General features: G+C 35.5%; 1 protein-coding gene across 2 annotated transcripts in view; it reads left to right on the forward strand.

Moving 5' to 3' along the window:
• Positions 1-12691, forward strand: part of pappaa (pregnancy-associated plasma protein A, pappalysin 1a) — an 803024-nt gene extending 790333 nt beyond the window's left edge. Inside the window, exons 22-23 of one of the 2 annotated variants that reach the window (XR_007935844.1) lie at positions 128-4722; positions 4966-12691. Coding sequence is in view for 1 of the 2 variants with exons in the window: in XM_028809181.2 (XP_028665014.2) it covers positions 128-220 (93 nt within the window). In the remaining variant the exon portion in view is untranslated. Of the gene's footprint in view, positions 1-127 lie in introns of both variants that reach the window. The other variant, XM_028809181.2, reaches the window with a different exon arrangement.
• The last annotated feature ends 1269 nt before the right edge of the window (positions 12692-13960 follow it).

Raw genomic sequence — 13960 nt, forward strand, 5'->3', positions numbered from 1 at the left:
TTCTTTATCTACATAACATCTCTGGTTGAGCAGAGACTTTTGACCAGGTGGATCAGGCTTAAACAGTTTGGCCCAGAAGAATGAATATGTGTCTAATTATTTTTCTTCTTCCCTTACCTTCTCTTAGGTTATTCCCTTCCCCATGTCCTGCGATCTCCACGGAGACTGCGCATGTAGAGATCCAGTCACCCAGGAGAACAAGCGTCATTCTCATGGCTGAGGCAAATCAGAGGGACGGCAGAATTGGTCAAAGGCAGACTGGGAGAGCCATACATTCCCTTTTTACATGCTGCTTACTGGAAACCCTCTACATTCATCATGAATCTCACCCTCAGATTTGAAATGGTCTGCCTTTCTTTTCATCATCGGGGAAAAAAAAAAAAGAAAAAAGACTAAAGTGGGTATAAACATAAGAAATTGAGAAACTCAAACTAACAACAGTGAATGGAATGAAACCAAGATAAATCAGGCTAGCATGCTGTTTGCTTAGTTTTGTTCCCGCTTTAGTAGCCATTTACTCTAATCTCTTATTTGGCAAGACAACCTCAAAAAAAAAAGAAGTAAAAAAGACAACAGCATTTGTTTTTCCGTATCAACACAAAGACTGTTCTCCTCAGTACGCAGATTTTCAGTTGGTTGAGAAAGTACTAATGATGAAAGGGTGGAAGAACACAACAGCTTACAGCCAGGCTAAACGGGTTTCAACTTCTTCATCCGAATGCCATATCTGCAGAGGAGTTCTACTCTTAGGAAGGGATGTATCAAAAGTGGAAAAGGAGTCTAAAGAGAGTTCAAGGTTTTCGAGTGAATACTGACAAAGAACAATTAGTGACAAAGCAGAAAATCAGTTTTTTCTTTCAACGTATTTTCTTTTTTAGCAGAGTTGATGAACCGGTGGAATACGTTCTGCTCCTGTTTCTGTCAAAGAGTTATGGCCCAATGTAAAGGTGAAAGAAAGCAAGATGTGGTTCATGACCAGACATTAACTTGATCTCTCCATTCCATCTTTCCAGAAAGTCATAGAGACGACCTTTAGATTAACGGTGTTTCAGTTAATATGATCAGGAAAAAAGTAAGTAGGGTGATTGTTTAGAAAAGCATGTTGCCTGGTACTGTAGCATTGGCTCAAAAGACACAAAAGACAAGATCGTTTTGGACTGCTAGGCTAGGATGCCATTTCTGCTGCTGTTCCTTATTATAAAAGTTTTAACATTTTCATAGCAGCTTAGGAGAGAAGATAAAAAGAAAAGTCAAAGAGGTTACGAGAGACCTCTAGCCTTCATTGTGCATCTTCTTTTCATTTTTCTGGCAGGTAGGAAAAAACAAAAACCAAAACAAACAAAAATAAAAAAGTGCTGAGCTTGACTTCATTCACGTACTGATCATCAGTCCAGATCATTGGCTTTAGGTTAGAGGATGGTGTGCAGAAATCATGTGAAAGACCAATCAAATTTGGTCATTTGTAACATTAGAAGCACCGATTGGCCAAGTAAAAATAACACCTTTTATAGTAATTCTAAAAAAAGAAATCTTGTCATAAAATTTAAAATGAGATTATGCAAACCTAGAAAGCGTGAAAAAAAAAAAAATAAATTGTCACATTGTCACAGGTAATGTTAGGAAAAGAAAAGTAAAGGCAGTCGGTCTTATGTTAGTTGTTTTTATATTGGATGGATCTGTAGTTAATTCAGCATTGGGTCAATAATCACATCTGCATTCCTAATGGCTGTTCATGTTCATTTTAGCACCAACTGAATGTAATCACATATCAATTTAAACTCAGACGTACAGTACTGTACTTGCACTGACAACAGTATTGTTGACCTGCACCTTGTGTTCAAGTATTAGCTTGTGGATTTCTCATCTCAGTTTTTCAGTGTTAGCTTTCGTACATTCAGTTGAGTAGCCAAACTGTTTTTTTTTTTTTGTTTTGTTTTTGTTTCTTTTTCCGGTGCTAATATCAGTTTACTTCTCTCATGACCTCAAGAATGTAATAATCAACACCCTCAACAGAACACACTGCTCTGTAGAGCTTATGTATGTTTCGCTTCTTGTTCAGTATTTTGCTCCAGCATTATTCTAAAGAAGTTGACAGTATCCTTCCATAAATAGCGTCTATGCAAACCTTATAACTTTTAAGTTATGTTTTTAAAATTCCTATGAGTGCAGCAAAGCAATGGAACAAAACAGAATGAATACATGTATATATGCTGACATATGCCTCTATATGCAGTTTGTGTATGTACATTATATATATGTATATACACCCGTGCATATGCATCTTGACACATACACATGTTACGTACAAAAAACATCATCAAGTAATACAACACTGCAACATACGAAATAAAAAAATAACTAGAGAAAATTATTTAAAATATATTTGTAAAATTTTAGGCAAATCAATAAACGTATTGTCAATAAATGTATTATGCTCAATCACCAAAAAAAAAAAAACACAAAAAAATAAGAAAAACATCAAAGTATAATTTGAACAGCAAAAATTATGGCTGCAGACATTTTCTTTTCTTTCTTTCTTTCTTTCTTTCTTTCTTTCTTTCTTTCTTTCTTTCTTTCGTTTTTTTGCTTTTGTGCTTAATATTGATTTTCTGAATACAGAGCCCATGAAGTGACATGAGTAAAAAAAAAAAATTCATATTTCTTTCAGAAGAACTTATTTCTTTTAGAAAATTGCATACTCGCACGACATTTTACACTTTCTCGTTTTTTTGTTCACGGCCCTTTATGGGCTCCATATCCTAACGTTTAGTAACACCATAGTTAGATGTGATTAAGATTTTATCCCAATAAAAAATGAATATGTGCAAGTATTATTTATAAATATATTTTAAGTAATTTTCCCTGGTTAAATTTTTTACATGTTTCTTACATGTAAATGTATGCATACACACAGACACGCATTACATATGTTAATATGAACTGCATATATTTACAGTGTGCGTATATATCAGTATTTTAAATATGTTGTGTGTTGATGTAAATTGGGTATATAGAGTACATTTAGCACACACAAACATGCTATACGATGTCTTTATACAAGACATCTTTTAAAATGTTCACACTTACATCAAGTCAAGTGGCTTTCTTGTCATACCATCCATACACCGGAATGTGGCATACAGTGGCATGCAATAATGTTCCCCAGTACCATGGTGCAAAATATACGTTAGCACAGAACAAGCAAGACAGGTAAAGAGAGCTATGTAATGTTTATCAATGTATCCAGAAACCATACTCCCTGACACATGACTCACCTCTTGCTAGTTTCTTTTTGTCACCCATTTGCTCTAAAACATCTTTGACAACAACAAATAAATAACTAATACCCTTTAATATACCAATGGTTGTTTAGGTGCATACACATATAATGCTAGAAGCACCTACTGTGGTTGTCATGTCTGTCTCTGCGCCTGTCTTGTGTCCATGAAACAACTTGGGTCCTAGTGGACCAGTTTTATTCAAATTCTACACAATTATTCTTCAAAAAAAATTTGCCTAGACAGTTCAGTTTTCATTATAATATCTTGAATAGGACGTGCCATACACATTTTTGAAATTGTGAAACCTCCTGGTGAAAAGCATTGGCGGATTTGTGAATTTGTCTATGTTAAAACAGCAAAACATTCTGTGCAAGATTTACATTATGGGTTAGTTTACTTTTACAAATTTCCCTTGAAAGTGGTCACTTCATCTTGTGTATTTTGTATATTGTTCTCTTTTATTTGTCCGAGAGTTTCTCCTGATGGCAAAACAGATCCCTAATATAAGTTAATCAAACATCGAGAGAGGTGCACACGTAAACCACTTGCATACCAGCTCACTTCTCACTACTGCTGCCACGTTAACCATAGAAGTAAAAAAGTCAAAGTCAATTATCTAGAAAGGAATAAATGTAGGATTGAAAGAATTATGTAAGCACATGTAAGCATAGAATGAACAAATACAGTGTGTACTCAGTATTGAAGTACTTAACTTTTCATTTTTAGAATTGTGTATTTCTCTGACGTAAAGCTCCAGATCTGCTCTCCATCATGGGCCAAAGCAGATAGCAGTTTTACCTTGAGAGTCAATAGAGACTTTAAGTCTCCACTAGCTACGTCTTTCAAAACTATTATGTGTTAAGAAATTTGAAATATAATTAGTCACAAACCCTCCACAACCAACAGCTACATTAGGAGATAAATCAATGCAGTTTTTACAGTGCTTGAACTGGAATCTGCAGTCTATGACTGTTTGGCTACATTCTTCACTATGTACTGTTAAAACTAATATACTTTATATGCATTATTCTACTAAAACACATAACTGCATTCAATTATAATCATTATTTGTGAATATAACACACTGTTACAAAACGATAAAAATGAAAAAAAAAATGCTCTAACTTTCGAATCAGTTAATTAAATCCTCAAATATGCTTGAACCATGTGTACCTTCTCCAACTTGTTTGTCAATGCATTGAGTAATGAGTTCCATTATGATGTGGCTCAAGTCGGACCAATCTACATATTATTGGCCTTAGACCAATTACCCAGTAGTGCGGCAGACTGTAGAACGTAAGAGACCTTCAGAATTCAACGTGATGTTACTGTGGAAGAATGAAGTAGATAGGACTGGTGGACTTTGTTGGGCTGAAAGGCCTGTTCACATCTAATTTTTGTCTAATGTTCTAATTAAAATTTCACTGTGGCATAGGCCAGCGTTTCTCAACTTTTAAGTATTTGCGACCCGAGTTTTCATAACAGTTTTAATTGCGCCCCCCTAACGTTTTTTTTGAAACCCTAAAAAAATGTATTTCTCTATTTTTTGCTGCAGATACACCGCTACAAATTAAAATTTTTCCTACAAATAGCGAAATTATGCCACATATGGCAACATTCGCGCCCCCTTTTTTGTTACTTTTACTTGCGCCCCACAGTTTGAGAACCGCTGTCATAGGCCAAGCAACCTTTAATTGGAATGAAAAGTTTCAGAATGAATTCATATAATCAGAGACGTAAATTTATCCCATAATGCAAATTGTACACAGCATGGACATCTCGGCGGTTGTTTATTTTTTTTATGGTTGTCAAAAAAAGCAAAGGTAGTCTATCCTAAGTTTGGTGTAAAGAGAGGATGGATCTCTAATTAATTCCCCTTTTAATTCAACAATCCCATTAACAGAAAACATCACTATGGCGTTTAGAAGCAAATGCTGGACAAATTCAAAATTCCCACTGCCTCGGTACAATTCAATATTTGTTTAGGCACCATACAAAAATCGTTTTTGAGGTTCGTAATGAGTTCTATTTCCCTTTGACACACTTTCTGCATAAGTATGTATACACTCATGTACATATGTATATATACATACAGTATTCACTCATGCATATGTAAAGTATATGTACGCATATATACCACATGTATAAATAATGACAGTTTGCAAAAATTACTGCAGTCAGAAACAGCCCGCAGATATAATGCATGTGGATATCATTCTCACCTTCTTAAACAGCTGCATCATGAAAATGGAAACAGCCCGGAGCCCGCTGTGCACATTTGTAGTAGACCATCAGTTGCCTGTGACGTTCTTGCTGTTATATTCTTTGTTCTGTGCCTATAGCAATAGAACAGTCAGTAGTAAAAAGACAAAATTGATTCTTTACATGTTCAGCTGCATTAAACCTGTCGTTGGTTGGTCAAGTTATTGAGCTGCTATTTAAAAAGGTAACTTGCAATGCAAATACTCATTGATTAGGCAGTTTTTCGTCCTGTTGAGTCGGCTCCCATAAATGAGTGCATATCCACCCAACTCATGAACAGCAAGAGAGAGTTGAAATTTTAAATGCGAACAAGCGGGTGTAGTGCTGCTTTGACTTTCATGCTGGTAAAATGAATGCATGCCAAGTAAACTACACCCCTCCAGCCCCCCAACAACAAGCTGCTCAAGACTCTCCATCTGAATATGACTTCTCTCCTTTTTAGATTGAGCACCAATTCTGGATAATTAGAGAACACACACCCACTTTTGACTGGCTGCCCAGGTTATGACCTATGCTGCTTATTACTAATGCCAGCATTGTATTGAAATTAGTCCAACAACATGATAGCAATGAATTGCATCCCGTTGACCGCTATTCATTTTGCGTGTTAGGTGTACAGATCATCAGATATGTCGTTATATGCAAAATACTATGAGCGACAGAAGATGGCATTCAGTTAGCAAACTCTAAATACTCTGCAGATTTGATGATGCCACCTTTTTCTCTGATTGATGCACATTGGAGATGAGGGAGATATATATGTTCCCCACCCTCAGTTTGTCGCATATATCCTAGGGTATCAAGTACCATATGTGTCTGAATTTTCCAACTGATTGATTACAAACCGATTTGTACTCTCTAAGGAAGCAAGAAAGATGAATTGAATTGTGCTGCGTGCATAAGGAATAAACATTGTTTTGTAATGTGTTATCATCTTTAAAATTTACAATTCAACCTGGAGGAAACCAGTAATTGAGTAGAGTCTGACGATCACTTATTAATTCATCATGAATACAGACACTTATGGAAAAATGATAAAATCAGGCAAACTGTTAACTTTCTGAACACATGTCATTTAAAGATTATCCAGACTTGCCAAATGCAAGACAACTGACATATTTCTTCCTCTGGTTTTTTGACAAAATCGAAAAGAATGGTCTAGACAACATATCACTTGTTTCTCTCCTTTATTTTTTTTTTTTTTTTTCCTTTCTCTTCCATGGTTATTTCTTTTAAATTCTACTGCAATAAACAAACAGTTGACAATAAGTCTTTACGGCTGGCTAATGAGGCATGTTAAGCAAGCCTGGCTACCTCCCTTCTCGTTTCTTCACACTTTCTCTCGTTCTGTCTACTTTGTACCTGGTTATAACTGTCGGTTCTTATGGGTTTTTACCTGTGTTAAAAAATAAATAAATAAAATAGTCTGTGCTGCGAAAAGTTAACAGGAAGGGAAGAGGTTATGCAGAAACCGCATGGACCGATTAGAGAAGTGGAAATAAAGAATGATCGACAAGATCACACAGTTTAAGGAACGAGCGGAGAGATCGTTTTTCCATAGATATAAGACATGTTGTAGTGTCGGCTTTGTGCATTGTCATAGGTCCAGAAATAACAAGGAGTAAGCGTTACAAAATGTTTTAAGTGTTTGTAGAAGTGTTTTGGTTTTAAACTGTACTTCTGTTAAATCAGTATTTTTTATTGAGCTCAGTTACTGCACTTGGTTATTTGTAGAGTCATTTTACAAAAAAAAAAAAGGCTACTTATATAAAAAGCTGCTATGGTCGGACAGGTAATTTTTAAAGGTTGATTTATTTGAACTTTTTTTTTTATTTTTATATATATTTTTTGTTTTATTTTTATTTTTTTTTTATTCATTTGCTTTTATTTTCCTAAGCTTATAATGGCTACGTAGTCATCCACCGAAAAGGGACAATCAGAGAATACAAGAAGGCAGATTTTTTTTCAATCAAAAATATATCGTCAAGTTGTAGGAAAAAAGAAATCTGACTTTTGCATTTTGTAAGTGATGGCGGTGAAGAACGACGCGACAAAACTCATAATCCACCATAAATGGTGGGACAATAGCTTTGGCAAATAATTGCAAAATATGTTTTTTTATATATAGCTCTGAAAAATGTATCTTGGGATAGTTAATCTAAATGTGCTTTTTTTGTTCATATTGTCAAATTATATGTAATTGTATGCAAAAATATTGCTGCTTTTAACTTAAGTATTAATAGGGAAACGTTAATAAACATTCTAGCGAATTACACAAAGGATACTTCTGATATTAAAAAAAAAGAGAAATTCTCCCTTTAATACATCACAGTCTTGTCTCATCACACAGTTTTTTTTTTCTTTTATTCTTAATCAGCAATTTTCATAAATAGCAGGTTTTGTTATATTTTGTTATGTTAAATTTGAACTTGCAGTTAATATTGGACCAATCTGTTCAATACAAAGTTCTGTTTTCTTGTACATCTGGACTCATTAGTTCTCATCTTACCTGTCTGCAAAATAGAAATCATACTGTGATCTGTCAAAGTGAAAGGGTTTTTTTTTTTTTTCTTTCATTTTTTTACTGCAGTTGTGAAACATAATTCATTGTATTAATGGATCTGAATATCTTTTCATTGTTCATTTAGGCAGGGCACCTTACAGAAGCCATGAACAACTAACTATATTATTCATATGAAGTTTTGGCAAAGATGTTTTAAAGAACATAAGTGTACCGTTCTACTGTAATGTCACAGTATCATGTTTGCTGTACCTCATTGCCTGTAAGTTTTGCTGCTTCTTTAATTAGGAATTTTAGTAATTTAAGTCTCCTAGCAATATATATAATGGTGTAAATAGTAGAATTATTTATTAAAAATGTCATCTTTTTTATTTATATTTACACAATGTTCACCTAAGTTATTTTTTACATTACAGTTTTTACAGACATTTTGGTGTAATAGAAATTCTTTTTTCTTTTGTCTTTTCCATCGCTGATTCTCCCATCCTAAAATACAGGTCTAACCTCACTGCAAAACTGGTTATGATGTGTGAAGAATACGCATTGCCACTGCTATGCACTGTCTTCCTCTATCCATGAACAAGGTCACTAGTAAATGTTTGCACTCTACATATACATGTAATATGATACTGGTATAAATGTCCAATAATCAGCTTGTAAATACATTTATGTAAGATACATATATGCATGATCTTAGAAATTAATATTACCTTCACTTTTGGGTGCCGGGGGATACAGATACATCAAATCAGGACAGCTTTTATTTGTCACATACAATTATACACAGATCGGATCGGATCGGATCACAAGTTTACATTTAAATGCATTTAACATTTACACAGAACAGGTCCAGCCTGTTGTGTCCACAAATGGAACCTGCTGACACAAGTTTGTTCCTCCCAAAGTCATCAGCATTCTGGCATCAGAATGATTCATCATTATAGTGTTGGTAACATGCAGGGAAACGCTGAGATGCAGAAGCTCAAAAAATTGTTTAAATATTGTAATAAACAACACCCCCTTCACCCTAACATGAACTTTTGGCTTGGTAAATAAAAGAGCTGCTTCGGTCTGATAAGTGGCTTGTAGATTGGAGTAAGATGTGGTCAGATCTGCCCACTTGTGCCACAGGTTTACATTTAAAGGCATTAACATTTGGAGAGAGCAACTAAAGCAAATAAAGCTTGTCATGTCCGCAAATGGAAAGTGCTGATAGAAGTCTGTTCCTTCTAAAGTTCCTCTGGTTGACGTCACCAGCATTTCAGGGTCAGAATGATTCATTGTTAGAGTTTTGGAAACCGAGTGAATGATTTTTCTTGATGAGTTAATAAACAATAATCTGCATGATGTAACCTGATTTCCCTAGGCGGTAATGTGGATGAAATCGGTCAGTTTTTCAATGTATGCATTTTAACTGTAATGTGCGCACTCACATTTTTTAGCATTGCTCATTCATATAGATGTTCTGTTCCCCTCCTGGCTTTTTCCACGGCATCTGATCATATCAGAAGAAACCTGTTCAGCATTAAAATGGTGTCTGGAATAAAGCATTTTAAGTCTGTTCTCTGAGGAAGACAATATGCCACAGCACCTGAACTCGTTGTGATTCACCATGAGATGTAACCGTTCATCCAACTTTTTCCAAATAGTTATATGGAAGCCGGCCTGTTCTGAATCCTTTCCACGTTACTTTCATCCTCGCTCCAGATCTTCTCTCTTTTCATCTTTTGATGAGTTGCTCCTCCAATAAAGTGTTACAGAGCCAGTGCCACCAGATGAATACCGGGATACTTAATATACCCCAATTTATGTTCCTTAGAGTCCTTGACATCCTCAAAGGCTGCAAACATAAGGTAGCCATCAGATTGTCTTCGTTCTCTCTCTCAAGTTCGCAACTTGTCCAAAGCGGCAGTTGAGATAAGCCGATGTTTGGGTAGGCGATGACAGCAGCATAGCATCAGTTTAAAAATGCATTTATAAATTTATAATGAGAAGCCAATTTTAACATTAATAATTATTTTTTTAAAAAGTTATCAAAAACTAGGGAAAAAACAGAAAAAATCCAGAGCTTCAGTAATACATATGGTCTGACAAATATTTTTAAATCTACTATTGTTAAATTCAAAGCTTTAACATAGTACACTCCATATACATAAACCATACTACCAACTAAAACTTTAAAGATTTTATTCCCTCAGTATAATAAGCTATATAGATTTACGTATATGCATATCAAAAAAGAAATCACACATGTCTAAAATATTTTTCACACATTTTTAGAAGGGGTGGTACAGTGGTTAGCATGGCTTCATCATAGATTCCACATTCTGGGTTGGAATCCCACACTGGCCAGAGCGGTTTTCTGCCTTTCCCCCAATATTACACGAGTTGATGTTGGCCTCCACAATCCTAATTTGAATTAAGTGGGTTCAAGAAAGTGATGATTTTCCCCTAGGTGACTTACAAAACCATTACACATAAAGCATATTTAGAATGGTAAAGACTTGGATTTTTCCCTCCATTTCTGCACCATAGAAAAAGTCTTAGCCAGCCTGAACAATCTTCGTCACCCACATTTCTTCTACCTCGTCAAAACCTTTCCACTCGTGTGTTCACCTTTCTTTGAAGTGAGAGGTCAAGCAAACTGACACCTTGGCTAACTAAAATTGATTACAAAAGGCAAGCTTTCGAGGCGACTCAGGCCCCTGAACTACATTCATGATGGCTAACATGGTACAACACCCTAGTACTTTCTGCATCATGTAAGCCTCTTCTTGTGGGGACGAGTCTGACCTCTTCTTCCAACCAACCAGATCTGATGACATCTCGTACGAGTTGATCATCAATTAGTAACTGAAAACATTTTTTTCTCCTAGAAGAAAATTCTGGGAGAGCTTCATATTCAAAAATAAAAATGGATGTAATTACTGAGTCCACTCCTTTTAGAAAACTCATAAAATACTGTATTTTGTACAGAGAGTTGAAATCATTTACTTAAACGGACTATTGCGTTTTCACTTCCTCTCCAAACACAGGGAATATGAGGTGGGCCCGTCACAGCACACATATACTAGAATGGAGGGCTTTCAACTTGAAATTAGGATGCGCTGTCCCATCTTCTTGTGTATTTCTATCAGTAGTCTTAAGGCACGCCGTTGGATTGGTACGTCACATTAAATAACCCTGGCGTGTGGGTCTGATTGGTATCCCTTTCATGAATGCTCACATCTTCACTACCAAATGTACAGAATAAAGGAATACTGATATTTGTGTATCTACTCATATATCTATACCCACATTTACGTATAACCAAGTGAAAAAGTAATAACAATCTTGTTTTATTAAGATCTAGAAAAGACTTTTGAAAAGACGTCTGCCATTCATTTTCAGTATATCAACTGTTCTCCTTTAAAGATGGTGCGCTAAGGGTAATATTTTCCTTGACCAGAATTCTTTTTCAATGTCGAAGTTTTTCTGTTTCATTTCTAAAACATTCCATTTATTTGAATATCCTTCTTTGATGTATACATTATTCGTTCATATTCTGATCAAAAAGGTCTGCTAATACTATGTTTTCCACTAATAGAATTCCATATTAGTATAGTAGGCAGGATCACCCTGAAGGAGTGTTGTGACTCAGTGCGCTTGTTTCAGGCACAAATTGTGTTTAATGTTAGGTTAATATACCAGCATATGACATTAAGCTAAATGATACAAATAAGGACGAACATTATGGCAGCTCTTGAGCCATATAGTTTGTTTTTATATAGATGTACAGTACATGGAAAATAAAATGTTCATTTTTGATTTGCCAAACTCAGTTTTTCAAACTCAATTAAAACATGCGGTTGCAATAAGCAGTCCTAAGACTTTTGTAACCTTAACAATTTCTTCCTCAGAACAGATATCTTCCAATTGGAAATGAATCATCATTGCAGGCTTTCTGTTTGAGGTTCTGCCACTCTATAAATGCTCTCGACCTTCCAATCAAGCTGGAAACCTAATCCTTGTACTTTCCCATTTTCGTAAAAACACACGTATTCATTCCCTGTCTTACACAAACAGCTTGTGGTGAATGAAACACAGAATTATTCAGACGTGTTTGGATATCCCACCAAGTGACCACACTAGCAGTGCTTGTTACTGCCTCTCCATTATGTGTTTGTCTGTTTTGCCAGACAGATACATCATACAGTCGTGATTGACTTCATTAATATCCCCAAAATGGTTTCACTACAAAGTCACCTGTCTTTTTCACACCAGTTTCATTTTCAAGTAAGCATGCAGTGGGTTAGATCTGTAGTTTAACACTGTTATGGTATCCATAAGCACTGTTTAAACTTAGTGGAATCCACTCCGCTCAGTCCAGACCAACAATGCACTGTGTTGGGCACTTACCACAATCATGTTAATGTGTTTCATTTTGTTTTTATTTGATTCTGTTCTCTTTTAATTTGTTTTTCACAGCTGAGTTTATTATTTTGGTGCTCTGGTTCTCCAAAAACAGACATCTGGTGTACTGTATATTTTCTCAAAGGCTCCTGGAAATGATTATCTAAGAACTAAAAATGTTACTTTCCTGATATGTATTGTTTAGAAATAAAACACTGGTTAAGTAAACTGATAACGACTGGCACTCCTTCTTTCTGACAATCCGTGTCAGTCCACCTTGCACTGTGTGCTCAGCCAGCAGTGAGCGCCCTCTGCTGGATACTGGATCATCTGACTCTGCTTCATTAGGTTTACTTATTCCCATCACTTTATTTGATGGCTATTAACCCAGCTGCATTCATTTTAAAAGTGATGTAAATATTGGATTACCAGTCATCAGCCAAAGTCTTAGGAAATTTGCATCATTTTTACAGAAAGTATGATTATTGTGCAATATTTGCTAACAATAAACCTCATTTTAATCTAAAGAACAATCATAATTTTATAATTTTGAAATAGTTAATCTAAATTCTTAGATTCGATTTTAGCATCAGGCTCACTTGGAAGGTTACGATATACATTACCTTTTTTCTTTGGGGTAGTTAATGAGAGTGGATTCAGAAAGTATTGAGACCCCTTCGCTCTCTGCACACTTTATTGTGTTGTGCATTTAATTTTAAATGAATACATTTGCCATTTTGTCAAATTGTGCAGTTATTTATTATTATTATTTTCAGGTATTCTTAAAAATAATTCTAATGTTTTTGTCACCATTTTGTTTTGTAAGCTTGCCACCATTTTGATTTGTCCTCGTTACGACGCAGTATCAGTTGCTACTGAGTAAATCTCTAGAAATGACAACGTTGCGATATGTAGTGGATTTGTAAAGTGCTCAGACCTCTTCAATTTCTGCACACTTTGTTGTGTTGTAGATTTAATTTTAAATGAATAAATTTTCCGTTTTGCTTATCAGTCTACACTCAATAACCCATAATGACAAAATGAAAACACGTTTTCGGAACGGTTTGCAAATTAATTAAAGATGAAAAACTGAAATCTCCCATCCATGTAAGTATTTGAACCATTATTTCAGTACTTTGTAGAATCCCCTTTGGCAGCAGTTTCAGCCATGAGTCCTTTTTGGTAAGTCTCTACCATCTCTGCACTCCTGGATTTGGGCAGTTTATCCCATTCTCTTCCTGGCTGGTCCTCACAAACTCTGTTAGATTGGATGGAAAGCATCTGTAAGCTGCCATCTTCAGTTCTCTCCTCAGATGTTCTGTCTGAGCTTTGGCTGGGCCACTCAAAGACACTCAGAGTCTTTTCTCAAAGCCACTCTATCATTGTCTTGGCCGTATGCTTCGTGTCTTGGTCATGCTGAAACGTGAAACATTATATGTACTCAAATGTGGCACTTGGTGCCAATGCCCTACTGCCAAGCTGTTTTGCCTTCCTAAGGTAAAGT

The sequence above is a fragment of the Erpetoichthys calabaricus genome, chromosome 9, assembly GCF_900747795.2.
Source record: "Erpetoichthys calabaricus chromosome 9, fErpCal1.3, whole genome shotgun sequence".
Lineage (NCBI taxonomy): Eukaryota > Metazoa > Chordata > Cladistia > Polypteriformes > Polypteridae > Erpetoichthys > Erpetoichthys calabaricus.